Genomic DNA, 23,532 nt, shown 5'->3' with positions numbered 1-23,532 from the left:
GGGGGGGGGGGGGGTCGGTGCAGATTTAAGCCTGCGCGTTTATTGAGTTCTGCTGTGGCTCTAGCTCCAGCCGTCTCCGTTTGCTGCTGGGCGGCAGTGCTCACGCTCCAGCTGCAAAGCTCCTTCCACAGCGCCATGATGGGGTTTTCTCAGTCTCATGGAAAAAGTTTTCTGAAAGTTTGGTAACTGATTTAGCCAGTGAGGGTTGTCTGGGAGGGCCGATCGAGGAGAACTGGGGGGAGGGGCTGAGGCCACGCAGCGGGGAGGGGCTCAATGGAGAGAAGAGAATGGAAGAGTCCTTGCTTTTGCTTCAAGACGGCTGCCCCAAATTATGCACCCTTGGCGTCTGGGCTGACCAGGGTCCCAGTAACCGTGTCCCTCCTGCCCCTCTGCTGCGATGGTGGAGTTTTGGGAAGTGCTTCAACCTGCCTTGAAATGCTGATGGGAGAAGTGAGGCATGGGGAGACCCTGTCCCTGGGACCGTGATTAGGTCAGTCTCCATCCTGGCTTCGGGCCGGTCAGTCACTGCCCAGGAGTCCTGGGCCCAGGTCTGGCCTCTGGCCTGCCCTGCGCTGTCCTGCACATCTCTGCTGCCACACAGGCTTGCAGGGGGCAGAGCTGGTCCCCTGTTCCTCTAGCCCCCAGGTCAAAGGGTGATCCCCGGGAAGCAAGCTTTGGGTCCTGGGTGGGCACATGGGCCCCGCTGTGGGCGTGCTTTATTTATAACTTCTAAATATTTACACGGATGACCTGTGGGTTTCCATTAGGACTTTGGCCCCAGGCCCCACAACTATCAGGCGTGAGTCTGCCTCGAATGGTTTCAAGCACTTGTTAGGAACTTGTGAACAAATGTTTAAAGTGATCATTTGCATTGTGTATTCAAAAGAAGTTGCTCAGATATTCAATATGATGAGTTCAATTGATTAAAAGAGAGTACCCTTTTTTTAAAATTATTTTTTTTAATTTCAAAGTATGGCTAAAGGATGATTATGCCCAAAGGAAATGATCTGAACGTTGGAAGCTATTGAATTGTGTTGGTTGTGTATATCTGAAATGTGTGACCATGAGCTGTGTAAACGCGGCTATTTCCCACTTGGTGCAGTAACCATTTGGCAACCAATTGGTGGCCCACTCTCCACCCCACAAATGAAACACGAACAGATCCTGTTAACTCTGGCTACAGGCGTCTGCCTCAGACAGGACATTCGCTGCTGCCATTTTCTCCTGAGCCAGTCGGGGTCTACGCGGGAATCCTTTTATCCCAGCGGACACGTGGTGGCTTCAGAACAAAAGGTTTTACTGTCTTGCTTCCCTGTTTCTCCTCCTCCTCCTCTGGGGCTAAGCTGGTGTCTTAGGGGTGGGGATGGAAGCCTGTTCGGTGTAATTCCACCACTGGTGTCTGAGCAGGGCTTGGCCCAGACCAGGGCTATATATACTGTGGGGAGTCTCTAGTTAGCGGGACCTGCGGGCTTCCGCTATAGGTTTAAGCTGTAGCCAACCCAACAGCACAGGAGAAAGAGGAAATAGCAGAAAAACCAGTGTGCAGAATCCTGTCCCACTAGCACGTGGTCACAATGGCAGCGCACACACTGGACAGGCCTGGAGACACCTGCAGGAACGTGCCCCCAGCCCTACATGGTAGGCTCAGGGATTCCAGAATTCCCAACAGGAAATTCATGTGCTCGTTAAGGTCCCTCCTTAACCTTAGCCTGATTCTGTGGCTAATGGTGAAGCCTGGGTGGGCCATGGTGAGGGTGCCCATCTTCCCAGAGGGGAGAAATGTATTTTGTCGGGAAAGCGATTGACCTCTCCAAAGAACTTAAAATCAGCTTTGCGAGTTGTAAAACAGAGGTCACAGCTCTGTTCAGTGAAAGGGCAAACATCAAAATGTGTCATCAAATTAGGAGAGAAAAACTTTGGGCACGCTGGTCAAACCCACTGGTGATGACTTTGAGGAGGCCCAAGTAATTTATGTCATCCCCAAACTTTGGTCAAGCTACATGTCAACATGTGGCCTTTATTCCCCACAACGAATCTTTCTGAGCTGCTGGTATAAATCCTAGTAGATAGATAAGGACTGAAATGAGAGAAATGGTATGTTTATGTTTTAAAAATTAGCTTAAAAATGACTGTTTCTTTCAAATTGACCCCTGCGCCATTGACATTGTCATGTGATTTAAGGCTCATATATAGACCCACAGCCCATCTGCAGACTAGCAGGCATGACTAGAGCTAAAAATCATTTTAATTGTAAAAACACTCTTCTTGAGCTATGAGTTACAAATATAATTTGAATAGGCCAATTTCTTAAAGTTTTTATTTATAATAGTAGTTAAGAAAAAAACCAAAATCTTACTTTAAACACTCCCTAATAGTAATTAGTCAATGCCTTAGAATTTTGCTTTTGAGTGAACTCGACACACATACTCATTGAAGAATTACACTTAAATTACATTAATCCCAAGTTCTCCCTGTGCCTGGATCAATGTCAGGCCCGTGTCTGCAGTTGGCCTTTGCTATTGCTCATCCCAAACCACGAAAAAGAGCTAACGCACATGGCTTCATGACTCCATCCTGGGCCCTGGGCTAAGGGCAACGTGCATGAGCTTATTTTATTTTCACGAGCTCGTCAGATGATGACATTACAATCTCCATTTCTGACTAGATAAAGAAAGCGAAGCAATGGAGAGGTAAACCAACATGGTCCAGGTCCGACCCAGCTGGCAGGGAGGGAGTCAGATCAGAGGAAAACCCGGGTCACCCAGAATCCAGAGCACTTGCTCTAAGCCACCACACTCTACTGCCTCCCACATGCTGCACTTGTGACAGTCCCATGTCATATCCAGGTTACTGACCTTGGGACAATCCCAGGGAGACACTGGCCCTGCCCCAGTAGGATTGAAACTGGAGGGAAGTCAAAGAGAGGTGAACTTCAGTTGGCATTTATTCTCCCAGGCCTTGCCCCTTAGGACCTCACCCATTAGCACATGATCACCCATTAGCACCTCACCCATTGGCACTTTGCCCATTAGCACCTGAAATCGACCCCCTGGGGAAGGTGAAAGCTTGTATTCAAGTTGAAGAAAATCCCATAGATTTTCTGCTAAGCAGACTAAAAAGAACTTTTCAGGTTTGACTCACCTACCTTTTTTTTTTTTTTTTTTCTATTTCTAGTTCATTCATATTAAAGACACTTAGACATCAGAACCACTCGAAGGTCTGTCTAGTAACCGAAGTCCCCGAAGCTCTTTTATAGGTGTCCATCTCTAGGGGCACGTATCAAGGAGCCTTCAGCTCAGAGGCAGCCTGGTGCCCACAGGGCACCCTTCCCCCCTCGAGGGGAGACCTCGGAAGCTGGGAACTTACGCAGGAGATACTCAGCTGTGTCCTGTTCATAGTCAGCGTCTTCAGGGAAGTGATCGATTTTCTTGCATACTCCTCGGAAAGCCCCTGTGGAGACAAACGCGGTCCTGAGCCAGGGGAGGAGAGAGAGGCCCTGAGGCCCAGCCTGGCTCCTCAGCCCCAAGGGGAAGAGCCTGGCTATTCTGGGCTGTGCATAGGGTGGCCCATCAGCATCATTCTTAGGGCACAAAAAGGAGACCAGCAGACGTCGGGAGGGTGGGGAAAGGAAAAGACTGGAATTCTCTGCTTTTTAGACTTGCATGCTGTTGGGATCTACTTAGCAGGGCAAAGAGCTATGAAGCATAAGCATCCATTATGAGGACTGTCTTGTCTATTTTCTTTTTTCCCCGATTAATGAGGAGAAAGGGGAAAAGGAAGCAGAATTTATGTATATTAATTTATCTTCCCATTTTACAGATGGGGAAATGGCATAAGAATTTGGCTTCAGCTCACACAGGGAAGCAACAGAGCCACAATTCCAGTCAGGACCTGCTGAATCCGGGGCGTAGATTCCAGGCATGGATTCGGGAGGAGGCCAGTCTCCCCAGTAATGCCCATGTCTGCCTCAGCACCACCCCCTTCCCGCGCCCCCGGCCGAGGACCACAGCCTCTGTGCTCTGCTGTGTGGTCACTCCTTCAGGAGGCACAGAATTGTCTTGGGGAACCTGACTGTCAGCATTTTGCTTCCTTTTCTTTCTTTGCCATCAACCTGACTTAACTCATTGTGGGTGTTTGACAATCATTGTGGGTGTTTGCTAACTAGCCAATTAACCAATCTCTGGGGCAGCTAATGGCTCTGCCAGTTCTGATAAATGACAAACAATTTCAGAACTTCTCACCACAACACAGTATGAAATTATGCATTATTGTTCTTGTCCCTGCCCGTGGAGATGGCGTGGAGGTGAGGGGCAGCGTGGTGTCATGGACAGCGGACAGGGTTTAGAGTCACACAGAGCTGGCCTGATATTTCAGAGAAGTTACTGTAAGAATTAAATAAGGCAATAAATGAAGATGAGATAATTTTTTGTGAAGCTTTAATGAATAATGAAGAATGGCCAACATTTTTTAAGTGCTTTCGATGGGCCAGGCACAGAGCTGAAAACTTATGTTGCTCCCCTTGCTTATTCTTGTCCACTGTCCTAGGAAGGATGGGCTATTAATACTGACATTTGATGATGAGGCAACCCAGGATCACAGAGGAGATCAAAGTGTCACAGCCGGACACTGGAGGAATCGATATTTGAATATGGGCTTCCAAGCCTATGGTTTTCACCATTATACTATGAACAGTAGCCATTATTATTATATCTATTATAATCTTATAATAATAAGAGTGCCATATATTTAACCCCTACTATAAGTAGGATCTAAGCCAGAGGCATTTCACAATAAATGCAATGCAGTATGAGAGCATCCTCTTGGTTCTGATTCTCTGCTCACCAGGCAAAGAATGGACTCCGAACCAAGAGGAGTCCTGGAGAGAGGACTTGCAGACTCAAGGAAATTGTTGGCAGAAAGACAAACTTATCAATATCTTCCTTGATATTGACAGAACGCCCTCCTTTTTCTTGTTTAGATTTTAGAGTTTGATTCACACATTCCTGTTTGTTTTTAAGGTCCATCCCCTTCCAGCTGGCTGGCTAGTAAATCATAAGAAGTCACACACATTGAGCGCTTACCGGATACCGAGTGCTGTTCTGAGCACTTCACATGGTTTATCCTCGTACCTGGTATCATGGTCCCTATTTTACAGATGAGAAACCGAGGCTTAGTGAAGCAGGTGATTTCCCCAAGGACGCAGCCATCAGTGGCGCACCCAGATGGAAGTCAGCCTGACTCCAACGCTGCAGTTCCCACCGCAACTGTGAACCGCACTCTCTTCAACAGGTTCTAGAGTTGGAAGCAAAATCCTTTGCCAAGTGGCTTTATGACAGTTTTGTGGTCCATCCGCTGCTATTTTTGGGGCAATGAACTGGACTAGTGGTTTTTCCATCAACCATGCTTGTCCCGCGATAGGCATCAGGGGCCGCTGAGCAGGGCAAGGGCGGTGGGCGTGGGACTGTTAGCTGTTTTACATACTCCACGAAAGATTTCCCAGGAAGGAAAGGTCCAACTGAAGATGAGATTCGAACACGACTAAACCTGACCAGCCCGAACCGTGTGGGAACAAGGACCAACACGCATGCCTGCCTCTGCTTGTGAAATGGGCCCTACCCAAGGTGGCTTAAGGCAGCTTGAAACTGGTATCTAGAGCCAGCAAACACCAGTATCTCCTGCAGAAACAGTCATCAGTATTTAATGGTCTAAGGTAGCCCGCCACCTGTTTTTGCCCAGCCCACCAGCTAAGAATGGCTTTTGCATATTTAGAGGGTTGGAAAAAAATCAAAAGAAGAGTATTGTTTTATGACATGTAAAAAAACATGAAATTCAAATTTCAGCATCTGTAAATAAAATCATATTGAAACACAGCCATGCCCATTTGTCTACGGCTTTCACGCTATCATAGCAGGCCCGAGTAGTTGCGGCAGAGACAGCAAAGCTGAAAACATTTACTATCTGGCTAAGGAAAATTTTACTGATGTCTGGTCTAAAGATCTCTGTGAGGTAGCACAAACTTGGTGAGGGCAAAAATGGAAAGCAAGGAGGAGTTTGGATCTTCCTAGGACTGGAGGATGTAATTCAGGCTGGTGTCTGAATTTTAGAAAAAAAGTAGATAATGTTGGGTGTTTAGGGCAAATCTGGGTGTCTGAATGTTTTGTTCGGTGTTCTCGTTTGTTTATTTTGTTTTATTTTTTCCTGCCGTATTTTAGTGCATATTTAAAAAAAATTAAATATGTGGCTGCAATTTACAATTCGTGATATAGCAGCTGAAAGCCTGACTTGCAGCTTCTCTTAAAAAATGGGGAACTCTGTCCCGTATTTCCACGTGGAAACAATCCTGTGCCGCTGGATAGCAGCAGCCCCCTTGAGACGAGCTCTCCAGTTGGCCAAAGTCCCCACCAGGCCCTAAGTCACTGGAGGTTCCTGTGGCTAATTACCTCTCCAGACCTCCGTTTCTTCTGCAGAACGAAGATAATAATGATCGCTTCATGGAACTGTCATGAGAACTAATGCAAGCTGTAAGAGTAGTCACGGTGCCAGTCACTGTTCTCAGCGATTTACTCATAACTCTGTTAATCCGACGACATAGAGCATTTAGTACCGTTCCTGGCACATAGTGAGAACTCAATAAATTACAGCTATTACTACCGTTGGTTTTAATAGGTATTTTAGGACCGGAAGAGACACATTGGCGCCATGGCGAGATTTAAAGAAACAATATAAAAAGAAAAGGAGTGGAGAATTTCCCCAAGGAAGACTCCACTCTGAAAATGAAGCTGCTGGCACCCCAAGTCATACACTCATCAAAAAGTAAACTTGGCCTTGCGTGTAGGTAGCATATTGCTAGCTCCCAGAAATAACTCCTACTTAGCATTTCTGTATATTTCCTTCCAGGCTTTTTTTTCCCCCATGCTTTCACACACAAATGGTTTTAGAAAATTGGGATCATGCTGTTCTTCTTCTCCTACATTTTTCATGAGTATTTCCCCATATCAGTAAATCCAAGAAAAATAGGATGGGGTTGGACTTGCCCATGAACTGCAGAGGATGGAACCAAGAGAGATGTTGAAAATACATACAGTCATGCATCACTTAATGATGAGGATATGATCTGAGAAATGCATCTTTGGGTGATTTTGTCATTGTGCAAACATCACAGAGTGCACTTACACAAACCTAGATGGTATAGCTTGCTACACACCTAGGCTCTATGGATCTAATCTTACGGTATCGCCGACATATGTGTGGTCCGTTGTTGATGGAAATGTTTTTATGTGGCGCACGACTGTGCCCTGCAAGGATGAAGCCAGGATTCAGAGACAAGCACTGTCCTGGCTCAGTTGAAGCTAAGGCACTGGGGCAGAGAGAAGCAGAAACCAGGAACGTGGTAAACCATGAAGAGGATCAGTGGTGGTTGGTCTGGGAGACAGATCAGTGGTTACATGGGAGAGGCAAAGGGAACCCAGGATATGGCAGGTGTGGGAGCTGGGCTGTGAGAACTCATAGACCCCAGGACCCCAGGGAGAGGTTTGGGTGGAAGACAGAGTAAGGAGAGACTTCCCGAAGTGCTGAAGTCTAATTGCAGAGGCTGGCTTGATGATGACAACAGCCTCATCCTGGATAGAGAAATTGTGCTAATGGTTCCTCTCTGGCTCAGACAATGGAAGAATTCTTCCTTCCTACGAGGAAGGGCACCTTCTTTAAACCAACAATCCTTCTTACATGTCAAACCCTAGAAATATTCCAATTACAATCAAGAACGAGACAAGAATGCCCACCGTCGCCTCTATTATTTACCACTGTTCTACAAGTTCTGGTGCAAGAAGAAATAAAACAATTAAGAATTATAAGCAACAGAAAAATAGGATAAAATTACCATTTTTCTTCCAGGTGATAGAATAGCCTACTTGGGAAGCTGAAGGCAATTTGCTAGGAAAAATATTAGAATGAATGGAAGAGCTCCGTGAGGTGGCTTTTATAAGACATTAACCCATAAAATAAAGCTGTAATAACTGTCATTGTGGTACTGACATTTAAAAATAGCATTTATTAGGATATTTTTTCGATAGAGAGGAATATTATAAAGAAAATAAGAATAAGTCCATTATCTCATATGCAAATAATCCCTGTTAAATTAAAAGAATATATGTACGTAGTTAGAAAATTCAAGCAGTATAGAAAGACATAAGATTAAAAGGAGAAATGCTTCCCCACCACCAAAAACTCTCTCACCTGAGAACTCAGGAGCGTGATTTTCGTTAACTGATGTTGAGGGAAATCCTGTCTCAGCTGAGAGCTGAAGGTGAGTTAGAATTTAGTCAGAGTAAGGGTGCCGTGTTGCTTCAGGCAGAGTGGAATAGCACGTGTGATGGTGAGAGCGCGAGAGAGGGAGAGAGGGCCTCGTTTGGGAACTCAAGTAGTTGAGGGTGTTAGGAGGATTATGGTGGTTGGTCTGGGGAACAGATCCAGGGGTTACAGGTGAGAGGTGAAAGGTGATGGGAACCTGGAGTAGGGCACGTGTGGGAACTGGGCTACAAAGATTGGTTGATTCAGCCGTTGTCCTCCTCCCCTCCCTTCCTTCCCTTCTTTCTTTCCCCAAATTTATCAAACACCTCCAGTGTACCAGAGCTGTTTCAGGTCCTAGGGATTTGCTAGTGGCCAAGACAGATGATCCTCAGAACTTACGTTCTCACTGGGGAGAGAGCCTATAGACTAGTCAGTAAACGAACCACACAATGGTGCTTTGAAGGAAACACAACGGGGTGGTGTGGTGGTGACTATGCATTGGGAGGGGGCAGGTGGTGGGCAACTTTGGATGGGTGGGTGGGGTGGACATTTGAGCTCAGACCTTTAGAGAAGGAGCCAGTTATAAGGAGAGCCAGAGAAAGGGCTTTCCAGGCAGAGGGAACTGCGAGTGCAAGGGCCCTGAGGCAGGAATGAGCTTGGTTAGTTTGAGGAACAGAAGAGAGGTCAGTGGGGAGAAAGAGGGCCTATTATGGTGGTTTTACCACGTCCATCAGCTTCCTTCTAGCTGTCCCTTCAGCACTCGATCTCTGGACTATCTAGGAGGTTGGGTTGCACAAGGGCCAAGTTCAACTCCATCTTTCCCTTAGGGCTGGGGCAACCTAAAGGCCCCACATGGTCCTGAGAAGCTTCCAAATATGCAAGGGCGAGCAGGGAGTCTGGAAGGTGGGATGTTTGTGTTTTTAACTCTTAAAGCCCTTAAAGCATAGCTCCGGGAAAAGAGGTGCTTCCACGTTCCTTGGCTCGAGTCTCCTTTCTGAGTATTTCCATTCAGGTCCCAGCAATGTGGGCCCCCAGCCTGATCTGGGAAATCACCACAGTCACGAAGGGGGATAAGACTACTTTGCTGTGAATTGTCACAAAGTCAGATTCTTGCGACCTTACGGAAACAGGCGGCTGCTTCTTCAGCAGGGATGTATTTGACCTGTAGAGAGGCGGTGTGGTGCACTGGTAGGAAAAAAGCTTTGGAGCCCTTGGGTCTGAGCTCGAATCTCTGTTCCACCGCTTACTAACTGACTGGTTGAGTGACCTGGGGTGAGTTACTTCTTCCTCTGGGCCTTGATCGCTTCATCTGTAAAATACAGAAAACCTGCAGATTGTTAGGAGTTTTCAAAGAAATAACTCTGTTATCTGTTGTTTGGTTAGATGAACTCTGGGCCGGGCAGTTGCTTAAGGGAGCTTTCGATGTTCCTCATGACCCCGTGAAGCAGGCACTACCATTGGTCAGAGGGTGGGTGAGCAGCGTGGGTTCTGGAGCCAGACTGCCTGGGTTTGAGGGCCGACTGTGCCACATGTCAGCTGCGAGTTACTTACTGTGCCTCAGTTTCCTCATCTGTAAACAGAGAATAATAATAGTGTCTAGCTCAAGGGATTTTTTTTATGAGGATTAGAAGAGCTAATATTTATTAAGTACTTTAGAGTGATGCTTAGCACATAAGTATTGTGTAAGTTAATTCAATAAATATATTTATAGATGGGGAAATTGAGGCATAAAACCAAGTTCTGTCTAACCCCAGATACTGAGCTCTTAGCAAAATCCTCTAAATAGTACCAACACAACACTGGGCCCCGAGAAGAGGGCTAACACGGGACAGCTATGAACATGATTACTGTCTCTATTTTGGGCATGGGGGTGAGAGGAAACCAGTGGGAAGCTGGAGCTCGTGGTCACCTTTCTCCCACTGTCACATAGACATGTGTGCAAACGTGCAGATATGTATGTGGCTGCTCGCGTGTGTGTACCCACCTAGGACGAACCCAGGGAGGGAGCCCGAGGAGCCGTCACACTTGGGCAGGAATAGGCCGAGGCCACGTGCTGTGCCAAGTTTGAGAAAACAGAGTTTTCTGGGTCATCTAAAGACAGCTCTGCATTTAGCGATTTTGGCCCCAAGTCAAGAAATACCAGACCCTCAGCAGAGAGGCCTGGGGAGTGAGAGCATAGTCCAAGGCCCGGCCTTTCCAAGTCTGCAGTCCTGAAGGGAGACCCCGAATGGGGGCGGGAGGAGGGGCCGAGCTGTCCCCTGGATGTCCATCCTCCACAGAAGGAGAGGACATCAGCAGAGCCTCTCGATGGTCTTCCAGGAGGGACCCTCCTCATCTGCCTCCCGTGGACTATGAGCAGCCCACATGGATGGTCCTGGGGCAGAATTTGGTGACGGTGGCATCACCCAAACTAACAAAGGGACATTATTTCTGAGCCATTTCTGGACAGTTCCACACGCTCAGAGTGAGAGTGAATGCTCCTATGTAGCCCACGCAGCCCAGCAGCAGTGCCCAGAACCTGGTCCAGCCCAGAAACACAGCCAACCCCATGACCAGAGCTTGGTACCCATCTCAGCCACGAGTCCAGCTGGTGCAACCAAATTCCAGGCCCCCAAAGTCCAGCTCAGAGCTCAAAACCAAGGCCGACTAGAGACCAGGGCTCTGGGTCCAGCCATATAGGTTTTTTTTCTTTTAGGTCCCCACTGTGATGCGTTTGCCTTGAGAAATCAGAAAAGAACAAACACCGTTTGTTTACACCCCAGGAATGCTTGAGTTTGAGAAAGCACAAGGAAGCTCCAGACTGTAAGACTCTTTGGGTTCTTGGTGTTACAGCGGATCTTTATGACAGAGGATAAAGAGACCTAAGACGGTGGTTCTCCACATGGTCGGCACATTGGAATGACCAGGCAGGATGGGGATAGGCTGGAAAATACTGACAGCGGGCTCTACCCTCAGAGATTCTTACTTATTGGTCTTTCAAAGCTCCCCAGATGAGTCTAACTGATCAGCTAAGGTTGAGAACCATGGCCTTCAGGGGAATCCACTTAAAAATAGAGACCACTATTTCATAGCAAATGACAAAGTTCAAAGATGTGCTTCCAATTTTATCTTGAAAATGAAATTATCGTTCATGAAAACTTTTATTTTGTCTTATCTTTTCTAACTATGCACCAGGGTGAACAAAAACGTAAGCCGTGTTGATCTTTGGTGGGAGGGGGCATCATTTTTCTGATAAAATTGCAAGAGGGTCCAATATAAAATCCATCACTTTCCAGGCAGGATTGTAAAGTTTTGACTTTCACAGCAGGATCATAAAGTGGGTCATTTTTGCAAAAAAATATTTGAGTACATCATCAGTGTTCTCAAGGGCCTCTCCCAATCTTTTGATATTCAAATCATGGGATGTTCCTATCACATCATCTTTCCTGTCCATTTTCTCTTCTTCCATTGTGAACTGGCGTCCCTCTGCCAGGCTCTCGGCTGCCCATGGTTGGCATGTCATATCCCTCTGGCAGATCTCCAACACCCCTCCATCCATTTCACGAAGTTCTGCGTATTTTGCTAGGTAGACAATCTCACTTTGCAATCGGTTTGCCTCCTATTTGCATTGTATTGTCACATGTTGACAAGGGCTGGCAATCAGAGGCTGCCAGACAAACCCCATGAATTAGAGTATTAAATAGGGTGGGGTGGGGCATGGGGTGGCGGGGGGGAAGGTGTTTGAGGAAAGACTGGTTTTAGAAGTGGTCAGGTCATTAATGCATATATGCATATTAAGTTGGAGTTTGCTTGCTTTCCATGCAACCTCACATGTGCAGGCATTTGGATAATGAATTCGTGGATAATGAGGACCCTGAACTAAACCTGGTCTCTCTGAGCAAGATGAAGGGCTTGGGGTAAGCAATTATGGCTTAGGGCTTTAAGAAGAGAACCACAGGAGTGAGTGGGTTAAGCAGAAATAAACATGCTCTTCTGATGTAACTGAACTGCTGTCAGTGCACATTCACGCCTTTGTTATACAGATGTCGACTGAGGTGCCTGCTTTGCATTAAGCGCTGTCCTGGGCTCTTGGGGTTTCTCAGTGAACTAAACAGACTAGGTTCTGGATCTTAAGGCTGTTATATTCTAGTGGGGTAAAACTTACAGTGAAGGAATGAATAAATGAAACTAGTGTACCAGGAAAAAGGAAAAGGCAATTTCGGATAGTGCTAAGTGCCATGAAAATAATAAATTCTGGAGAGTGACGTGGAGGAGGAGGGGAGGGGCAATCATGAGATTGGTGGACAGGGAAGGCCTCTCTGAGAAGATAACCTGAGTGACAAGACAAAGCCACCTGCGGGAAGATTTGAGAGAAGAGTTTTCTAAGAAGAGGGCACTACGAGTGCAAAGGCCCCCGGAAAGGATAACACTTGGTTGTTTCCAGAAGCAAGAGGAACGCAGGTGACTGGAGCAGAGTGAGTGAGGCGGAAAGCAGAATAAGACCAGGTCCACGGAGGAGGCAGGTGATGGAGCGCCTACAGGCCAGGGTCGGCAGTTGGGAAAGTGTGAGGTCCACGCTTTGGGAGAGCTTTAAGCATATGAGAAACGCAATCTGATTTATAGTTTGAAAGATCTCTTTGGAGGCCAGGGGCTTGCAGAGGGAGGACCAAGAATGGAAGTGCATCTTCAAAGGAATCATTGAAAGCCATCTTGTAATTGGTGACGGGGGACAGCGGTCAAGCCAGAGTTCAGCCACATTCACCCAGAGAGAGACACCCAATCGAAAGAGTGTGCTGCCTTGGAACCAAGTACGGGAAATTTAATTAGGAGGAAGGGACCGTGGGTGCTAGCCATCTTCCTGTGCACCCAGGAAATAGGCCTGCTTTATTTATGAAAGCCTGATGTTGGGTGCTTCGCCTGATCAATACATTGGGTGGATTTGGGAGGTTTGGGGTAAAATGCTTTCCCTGGTCCTTAATTATTTGTTTAATTACAGGTCCCACTGGAACACCAGCCTAGCCCAAAGCGCAAGTCCCACCCAGTCCTGGAGCACAGAGCTGAGGGCCCAGCCCAGAGCCCTGCCCATCCCAGCCAAGACAGCAGTTCTAATCTAGTTCTGTTTTCTAGTTATCCTTTGCAGCCCGGCACCCAACACAGTACCTGGAACGTCATAGGCCCTGGCGTAGAATTAACTAATTAGTCAGAATAAATCATGTGGTTAGGGTACCAGCAAGGCAGGGGTACAGAAAGAGAGAATAAGAATTGGAAATTATCTGATATTTGACTTTTATAAAAGAGCATCAAAATAGCATGGAAAAAAATCAGAAGTGTGTTGATCTTCCTTATTTAATAGCTTCGTACTATTATTACTACAGTGTGTGGGAGTGTGGGGTTCAAAAGGTTGTTATTATTTTTTAATAGACTTTATTTTTTAGAGCAGCTTTAGGTTCACAGCGAAATTGAGCAGCAGGTCCAGAGATTTCCCATATCCCCTCTGCCCCCAACACATGTACAGCCTCCCGCCATCAATGTCCCCTGCCAGAGCGGTACATTGTTACAATAGATGAACCTACATTGACACATCAGTATCACTCAAAGTCCACAGCTGACATGAGGTTTGCTCTTGGGTTGTACATTCTATGCATTTGGACAAATTTATGATGACACGTTTCCATCATCATAGCATCATACAGACCAGTTTCCCTGCCCTAAAAATCCTCTGTGCCCTGCCTCCACAACCACTGATCTATTTACGGTCGATATAGTTTTGCCTTTTCCAGAAAGTCAGATAGTTGGAATGGTACAGAATGTAGACTTTTCAGACTGGTTTCTTTCACTTAGTAATATGCATCTAGGAGCCTCCCTGTCTGTTCATGGCTTGATAGCTCATTGCTTTTTAGCTCTGAATTACATTCCATTGCCTGGATGTACTACAGTTTGTTTATGCATTCGCCTACTGAAGGACATCTTGGTTGTTTCCAGGTTTTGGCAATTATGGAATAAAGCTGCTATAAATATCCATGTGCAGGTTGTCGTGTGGACATAAATAACAAGGAGTATTTGGGTAAACACCAAGGTATGTGACTGCTGGATGGTATGGTAAGAGCATGTCTAGTTTTGTAAGAAATTGCCAAACTTCTTCCGAAGTGGCTGGTCCACTTTACATTCCCACCAGCAACAAGGGAGAGTTCCTGTTGCTCCACATTCTCGCCAGCATTTGGTGCTGTCAGTGTTCCAGATTTTGGCCATTCTAATGGGTACGCAGTGGAATCTCATTGTTTCAATTTGTGCTTGCCTGATGACATATGATGTGGAGCATCTCTTCATGTGCTTATTTGCCCTCTATCTTCTATGGTGAGCCGTCTGTTAGGGTCTTTGGCCTATTTTTCAATCAGGTGGTTTGTTTTCTTATTGTTGAGTTTTAATAGTTCTTTGTGTATTTTGGATAAGAGTCCTTTATCAGATGTATGTTTTGGAAATATTTTCTCCCAGTCTATGGCTTGTCTTCTCATTTTCTTGACATTACCTTTCCAAAAGGTTATTTTTCCAACCCTAATTTGGCACTTTCTTTATTAAAAAAAAAAAAGTTCAAAAGAGTTTCTCAAAAAAGAGTGGCATCTCTTAACTCCTGGGAGACCTGGGCTCACATTTCTGCCCCCTGCAAACTCTGTAAACATGTTGCAGATCAAACCCGCAAAACCGGAGCCTATGTTTAAATCGTCTGTGCAGAAAGCCGCCCTTTTTGACATTTTGTGCCATTCTGACTCTGCTAAACCGAGAAAGGGGGAGAGAGAGTCTCCTGGATCTGTTTCCAGCTACCCTGGACTGCTCATTTCAACCTTCACTGGTCAGCTCTGCCCAGCGCTAACAGATATGCTCCCAAGCAAATCCATCCTGGTCCCTGACATTTATTCAGCATCTTTTACTCTCTTCTATTCATTAAGCATGGGTGGTTGCCACGGCAACCATTAACTGCACCTGACATCCAGGAATAGTTCTCGCGTTTTGAGCAAACACCACGCTGGGAGTTAGTTCTGCGAGGTAAAGAGCCTGGCTGCCTCCCCTGTAACCTCGGTGGATGGCGGGCTTTCTCCCCTGAATCTGAGCTGCCCCTCAGGCCTTTGGCCTGGACTCAGATCCTGGGGTGGGAGAAAGAAGGCGAGGTCTCCTGCTCTCAGTTCCCCATTCTGCTCCCTCACCCACCGGAGTCTTTTCGAGTTGCAGCCTGATGGGAGTGTGTCGGGTGTGTCTCTGGGTGGGGCATGTCTAAGGGCAGGAGTGGGTGTGCGATGGGGTAGGGATGAGGGTGGAGGGGGGCATTGGAGGTTGTCAGAGGTGGATGCAAATATATTTTGGAAAAGCAGAGAATGTAAAGGGGTCTGTGGTGCCCATGTGTGGATGTGACTATATGTATGTGTGCTGAGGAGGGTGTGTTTCGTGTGTGTGGTGTGTCCATGCTTGTGTTGCCCTTGGAATGAAACCATGCTCTTAGAGTAAAACGCATTTGACCTCTCTCATCTCTCCTGTCCCACCTTGTCCTGCTCACACTCTTCCCTCTCGTTATACTCGAGATCAGCCATTCTCAAACTTGAATATGTACATGGATAGCCTGGGCACCTTGTGAAGACGCAGGTTCTGAACTCATAGGTCTGAGGGGAGAGCCAGCATGAAAGTCCTTCTGAGATTTCTAACCAGCTCCTACGTGGTGCTGATGCTGCCGGTCCGTGGACCACACTTTGAGTAGCCAGGCCTGGCTCATGGGTTCTCAGTCCTGGCTGACCCCAGAGTTACCCCAGAAACTCTAAAATAGCACTGGTACCTGGACCCTACTGCAGACCAATGAATCAGAATCTCTGGATGTTGGCCTAGTCTTTCTTAGAAGCTCCTCCAGGTGATTCTAATGTGCAGAGGGATGAGATCCGCGGCTCTTTCGACACCCGTCCTCTCTCTGTTCCTCTAACACACATTGTGTGGCTGGGAGGCCTTTGGTTTGCTGTTCTCTCCACCCGAACCTCGCTCTCCCCTCACGAGCTGGCTCCTTCTCAGCATTTACGTCTCTGCCTGCCTCAAACACTTCCGGTCATTTCCTTCACAGAGCTTGTGATTATAGGTGAGTGTGCTAATTATCTTGTTTATATTTACTGCCTTGTTTATTTTCTGACTTCTTCACTAGAATATAAGCATCAGTGCATCTCCAACATCTTGCACGAGGGCTAGTACATAATAGGTGATTCATAAGTATTTATTGAACGTCTGTCTGTTGTGTGTTGCATCTGAGGGAAACTTAGACAAGGCGGCTTCCTGCTGGACAATGACATAAGTCCTTAACCTGGCCTAAGCAGTCCTGTGTGGTCTGGCCCCAGCTCATCTCCAGATTCTTCTCTCTACACTCCTCTTGCATAGACTTTGTTTTTCTTACCTGCCTCAGGGCCTTTGCACCTATAGTCTCTCTCTGCCTCATACGTCCTTCTCTATCCATTCTCCATTTGATTAATTCCTACTTGTCCTTAAGACCTGACCATCAACATGTCCTCAGGCTGATGCCATCTAATTATTTGCTCTCACAGCACCTCATGCTTTTCCTTTGGGGGACATATTATAAATAATTATGAGTTTAATTGTGTGTCTGTTTATTCGATGCAACAATAAGTTCTAAGAGTGCATCGCTGTCTTGTTTACTGCTGTCTTCACAGTGCTGGGCAGAGTCAGTTATTAAATAAAGAAATAAGTGAATGAAAGGGTGAGTATTGAGTATTTCCTTGAAGTCTGGATTCTTTGCTAAGCTTCTTGTGTTGGCATCTCTTTACTACCTGTGGCCTTCCTTTTATTCCAGAGCCTTTTGGAGCCTGGGCCCTTGGCTTGCCCCTTCTCTTCCCTCTCCCAGGACCGTGGGTCCCCGAGCCCAGTGTACTCCTTAGACATGTGTGTCCCTCTTCATGAGAAGGTACTCAGGCTCATGCCCCTTCAGCTGGTAGTGCTGGCCCCCAGGCATGGCCAGCGGCCTCAGGCGTGGAGCCTACCGTCAGGTGTCATTAGCTGGGCTGGTTCCGGGTGGGGCAGTGGGCAGACATCACAGCGTGTCCTTCTCTATGGTCAGGGAGTCTGGGGTCACTGGTCAGTACCAGAACTCTGGAGGGGACATCTGTTCTAGCTGCCTGAGGCGTAGCCACTCCCTGTCTTCTGTTAATGGCCCCTGATTCCATTGTATGGAACCACTTCTCCCTCACATCAGCCTGTGTGTGTGCTGGGTGGCCCTACTGTCAGCTTAGGGGTGGGCATGTGATTCAGTTGTGACCAATCAGAACTCCAAATTGGCCTGGCTACTGTGGTTGGCTAAAGGGGGGGTCACATGACCTAGATTTGGCCCATCAACACATTTTACCTCCCTGACCAGAGTGATTGGTTCAGGGCTGAGCAAGTGACCAAGGGGGTCCAGTGAGGATAGTCCTGGAGCCTTGGCTAGAACTATTGAGAAACAAAAATTTTCCTTCTCATTGGGTTGCTAAGGTAGTGAGCTGGCACTGGAGCCCCCAGGGGCCCCTTTTGGTGAAGGCAAGTCCGAGGGTGAAGGCAAGACAAGACCATAGAGCTGAGAGGTGTTGAAGGTCCGAATCTCCATGACGTCATTTGAGCCCCTGGATCCAGCCATGCCTGAATTAGGTGACCCTTTGGATATTTCAGTTACATAAGCCAATAATCCTTCTGGCCGCTTATGGTTATTTGACTTGGGTTTCTGTCAATTGCAACTGAGAGTCTTCATAAATATGGGGTCACCTTCTTGAAACAGTAGCATCTGCTATTTATTAAATGTTAACTATGTAATAATAACAATAATAAATATTGTTATGTGCCAAGCCCAGTTCTAACCACTTAGATCTAACCCTATGAGGTAGGTACTATTATTGTATATTCATTTTAGTGATGAGGAAATGTCATAGAGAAATAAGCAACTTGCCCAAGATTACACACCCACTCTGTGGCCGACTCGGGATTCAATCCAGATTCTGGTTCCAGAGTTCATGCATTTGCCACTATGCTACCCTGCCTCTCTCTTTCCTATACTTACTGTATGAAGTGTTCAGTACTCATTATCCTATGTCATCCTCACACCCCACCGCTTGAGATAGATCCGTTCTTGTTATGACCATATTACAAACGTGTAAACTGAAGCTCAGAGAGGTTAAGTATCTTGCCCAATTCACACAGCTAGTGAGTGGCAGATTCAGAACTTAAATGCAGGTCCTTCTGACTCCAAAATCTGAGTGTGCTTCCTTGTGACTAATCAAGCAGGGGTTCAGTAACCAGCCCCTTTTTAGCCTGTCACAGACCCTAATTCCTCCACAGGGCTTTCTCTGGGTGCGAGAGCTCTCAGCCACTGACATTCTCAGCCTGTGCCCAACATGAATCCTTTTCTTTCACCAATGATGAGTCGCACCCTCAGGAATCCAGAGCAACTATTCGTTTCATTCAGCAACCATTTCTTGCATACATGAACGAATGTGCCTGCTGCTGAAAGGACCAGATCAACAACAAACAGTTATTGAGTTTCAGCAGTTACTGATATGTCTGGGGGTGAAGCTGATTCAGGCATGGCTGGATCTAGGGTCTCAAATGAGGTCATCAGGATTTGATCTCTCATCCCTCGTCTGTGGTTTCAACTTCCAGCAACCATCTGAAAAGGTACCCACTGAAGGGAACCGGTGGACCCCAGAGCAAAGCAGATCTGTGTCCCAGTGCCAGCTTTGCCCCACGCCTATGCTGCAAACCCAGGCAACTCACATAACCATCCCTGGTCTGGGTGTCCACGTCTATGAAAGGAGGATCACCAGGCCCACTTTTCCTACATCGAGGGCTTGCTGTGAGAGTCAGATGAGATGATGGGTGCAGGTGACTCGTAAACTGTGAATCCCTGGCCCACAGCGCAGGACCAGTGCTGAGCCTCATCCCCCAGGATCAGAGCTCGCTGGCGTGGGTGAGGCTTGTGCAGCTCTGGGGCCCGGCAGCTGGGACTCAGGACAGGGAGAGCCCAGGCTGGGCGCACTGCCTCTCAAGCCCGTGGAGGAATATAGTGGGATAAAGATGTGTGGTGGGTGACTATTCTGGTGTATTAACTGATGTCCCTCCAACCCTTCTTCCCATCATCCTTCCTTTTTTTGCCCCAGGGAAGGAGACTATCTCAGCAGATGCCAGCATAGATAGGAGATGACCCAGACCAGACACGCCCACCCCTCCTGCCCCCAGAGTTTATATGCCCTTCAAGGAAAGCGATTGGCTGACATCCAATTCTCGCCCCCCACCCCCTCCCCCCCCGCCAGCCCGCTGTGGAAACAGGGCTCATAACAAAAATTCATTCATTCACCTCACTCAATAAATAGGCCACCTGCTAGGTGCCAGGAACCATGCTAGGCCCTGGGACCACTGTCACAAGACAGAGAGCACCCGGGGACCCTTCTAAGGGGAGGAGGAGGAAATTGAACCAATGATTTCAGACAGGGATCAGAGCTATGAAGAGTTTAAAGCAGGATGAAGGGCTTGGGAGTGAGTGAGGGTGGGATCCAGGAGGGTGTCTCTGAGGGGGACATGTGGCCCGAGGGCCGGGTGGGGAAGGAACCAGCCTCCTTCTAAATCCCGGGCAAGTGCACTCAGGCAGCGGGAAGAGGAAGCGCTGGGCTCTGTGGGGGAATGAGCTGGGGCGTCAAGGGGCAGAAAGCAGGGAATGGGAAAGGAGGCGGTGAAGGCTGAGATGAAGATTGAGGCCTCAGGAAGTAGAGCCCGTGGGTCATGGAAGGGCCCGGAGGTCTTATTCCAATGGCCTGGAGCTTGGGTAGGGAGGTTAAGCAGGAGAGCAAGACGACCAGATACTCAGCTTTTAAATGACCCCTTTGACTGCCAGGTGGGGAATGGTCTGGAGGGGAGAAGTGGAGGGGGCAGGGTGCTGGGGAGACAAGCATGAAAACCGGGGCAGCCAGGGCCACGCAGTCCTCGGCTGAAAGCAATCCTCCGCAGTGGCCTGGGCTGAAAGGCAGCTCGGGGAGGTTGGAGGAGCGTTGGGCTAATTCAGTATTGTGGAGGCAGAGCCAACAAGACTTGGTGTATTGGATGTGGGGGGAAAAAAGAGGCATCAAAGATGGTTACGCTTTTGGCCTGTGCAACTCGAGTAAATAGCGGTCCCAGGAAATGAGATGGGAAAACTGGGCAGGGAGCAGGTTTAGGAAGAAAATTAAGAAACGAAGTTCACTTGCAGAAAAATACAATCATATTCATGCACACTTGAGTCTGTGGGCTGAGATCTGTATCCATTAGAAACACAAGCAAAGAAGAAGTGGCTTGACTCCCAGCGCCCCCACTTCCTGTGTGAGCTGGGGCAGGTGACCTCGCCTGACCTTCAATTTCCTGTACACAAGGACAGCAGCATCTTTATGGACGTCTTCGCTGTTGTTCATCTCTTTGAGAACTCAATAAAATAATGTATATAAAGCATCTAGGAAGATGCCCCACACACACCAGGTGCTAAATAAAAGTTAGTGTTCCTTTTCTTTCCTCTGCCCTGTCTCCCTTTGTGGACAGATATTGACCAACATCAACCTGTGAAGATGACGATCTTGCTTTATTGACAGCTGCTGTGAGCCATGCTCAGGATGGAGTGCTTTACATAAACAAGGAGTCAGACTGACCTGGGATTGCATCCTGGCACTTCCTAGCTGTTCATCCTTGGGCAAGTTATTCCACCTCTCTGAGCTTCAGTTTCCTTAGCTTAAAACCAGTATAATGATGCCACCCCCAAAGGGCTGCTAGGAGTTTTAAAGGGACAATATAAGAGTCAAAAAGCTTGGAAACATCTTAGATGACTCTCATTAGGGGAAGGGTTGCATTCATTCAGGTACAACCATACTATGGACTATCTGTCAGGCAGCCATCCCTCTGACTACATGGGTGACCAGGAAAGATGTCTGTAATGAGCATATTTTTTTAAAGTTGCAGTTCAATATGACAGGGCTCATCTCATTTTTGTAAGGCAAAAAATACGCGTGAGTGGATTTTAAGGCAGTGTATGTGAATAGTGGCCCCAGGAGTTGAGCAGTGCACTCCCTGAGCAACCACACATACGTTATTTCGTGGGTCGACAGCTGCATAGGTAGATATTGATTTAGATAGAGAATAATCATGGATATAGATCTGGACATAGCTACCCCACAATAAGCATAGGAAAATATTGAGAAAGTTGCTTTCAATGGTGGTTACCTCTGGGGGTGGAGAAGAGAGAGAACTGGAGAGGCAGAATGGGGAGACAACTTTCGCCTCTTACTCTCTTTTTTAAAGTGGATTATGAGTGAGTTTTCCTTTGTTGCCTCCATTTTCCTATATTTTTCAAATCTAAAAATCTCTAAAAACAGAGGTAAATATATAAGAAAATGTGTAGCTCACTGCCTGGCACGAGGTTTGTGTGTTCAATAAAAATGGCAAAACAGGGAAAAGGGAAAAAGGAGGCAGCGGAGGGTACATTTGGGGGGGAGGGGGCAGGGTAAAGGCTGAAAGGAACTGCGGCTGCGCAGCGCACGCTCCCCTCTGCGGCTTCCGGCTGTCCCCAGGGTGACCGGGTGGCCCTGCGGTGCTAATGCAATCTTACAGCTGCTCGCGGGCGCTGGCTGGGCTGCTTCTCTGGGGCGTCTGGAGACGGTGTCTCCTCTTTCTCTCCTAACTAAGGAATGACCCTGATGCGAGAGTTTCGGTCCCAGCAGGGGAGTGGGAGTCAGCAGGGCACGGGCCGCCCACGGGGATGGCCGCCTCTGAGTTCCAGGTCATTCTGCTCGCCTCCTCCAGCTTGGCTGGCTTCCAATCCCGGTTCCATCATTATACTAGTTGTGTAACCTTGGCAAGTGAATGAGCCGCTTGAGGCCTGAGTTTCCTCATCTGGAAAAGGGGTGCAATCATGGTACTTAACTGCTGTGTTGTCATGAGGATTGAATGAGATCGAATAGGTGGAGCACGCAGCAGTGGAATCCTCATTAACCCCCAGCTAGGGTTCGTATGAGTCGCATTTCTAAGGTCCATCATCCCTATCCAAAACTCTGAAATCCAAAAGGCTCTGAAAAAAGAAAAGTTCCTTGTTATTTATCTGGGAGCAAAACTGTGAGGTCATCACGTGGGCCCCTTCCGTCACAGCACCTGACCTGAGTGAGTATGGTGGTCTTTATGGACCTCGCTCCTTGCAACTATTTCAGAGTTTTGCTGCATGGCAACAAATGCATCTGATTGCAGGAGCTGCCCCAGAGGTGTGAAGCCATCTGTGGTCAACACACCCCAGAGCCTTTCTGAAATCCTAAGCATTCTTCTTTCTGAAACGAGTCAGAGTACAAGACTGTGGGTGCAGCCACAGCGAACCACATGTTCCCCCATCTTTCTGCCTTTCTCCATGTATTTATATCACGTTTTAGTATTTGTCTTATACTTATTTTTCTTTAAATCAACTTTTTTTTTAACTGAAATTTATTTTAAAACGAGACTTTATAACCTGACTGTAAGTGGAAAGTTGGTATTCTGGCCATAAATAGAAGGCCACTGCAAAAATAAGTACAATGAAAACAAAATGATGTTATTAAATCTCAGCTGGATACTGTGAATTGAAAAGCAAACAGCTTTCTCGTCATGTCGTGGGAGGTTATTCAGTGCCGGGTCCAGATACCAGGCCTCCGCCATGGGGGGTGCCACAGGACGCAGGGGAGCCTCCTGCTGGTGGAGTGTCTGGTAGCCCCCCGCTATCCTGTGGAAGGAAGGGGCTGGGTAACCCCTCTTCCCTCTAGGGTGGGCTGCACAGATTCCCCGCGCTCCAAGTGGCAGCATTAACAGCTGTCCTTCATGTGATGAGAGCAGCCAGAATTTGCCCAAAGCCACCCCCGCCTATAACAGAAAATGTCCTCCTTGATCTGTAAAGCTCTCGGGCCTGCATTGCTGGAGACCTTGCCTTGAAGGAGCCGTCATTTAATAACCGGGGGACAGTGGGCCTAGAAGCTGGTTTTGGCCGGGTTCGGGATTACGCAGAAAGTTTGGAAGTTTGATCATTCATTCGTTCCAAAAAGGATTTACAGAGTGCCTACTATGTGCTAAGCGCCATGCCCGGCTCCAGGGATGCAGAGAAATGTTAGATGAACAAAATCCCTGCCTTTGTGGATGGGGGAAGAGAGAGAAGGAACAAACTCATGACTGCATGGGGGACGTGCCGTGAAGGGAGTAAACCAGGTGCCGTGACAGCCAGTTGCAGTGGGA

General features: G+C 47.5%; 1 protein-coding gene across 1 annotated transcript in view; it reads right to left on the bottom strand.

The window, feature by feature from the left end:
- Positions 1 to 23,532, bottom strand: part of CACNG3 (calcium voltage-gated channel auxiliary subunit gamma 3) — a 78,734-nt gene that overhangs the window by 6,509 nt on the left and 48,693 nt on the right. Inside the window, exon 2 of the mRNA XM_046665337.1 lies at positions 3,367 to 3,450. Coding sequence (XP_046521293.1) covers positions 3,367 to 3,450 — 84 coding nt within the window. The remainder of the gene's footprint in view (positions 1 to 3,366; positions 3,451 to 23,532) is intronic.

Source organism: Equus quagga, chromosome 7 (genome assembly GCF_021613505.1).
Source record: "Equus quagga isolate Etosha38 chromosome 7, UCLA_HA_Equagga_1.0, whole genome shotgun sequence".
Classification (NCBI taxonomy): Eukaryota; Metazoa; Chordata; class Mammalia; order Perissodactyla; family Equidae; genus Equus; species Equus quagga.
Note: the sequence above shows the minus strand (reverse complement) of the source record. Positions and strands in the feature narration are given on the sequence as shown.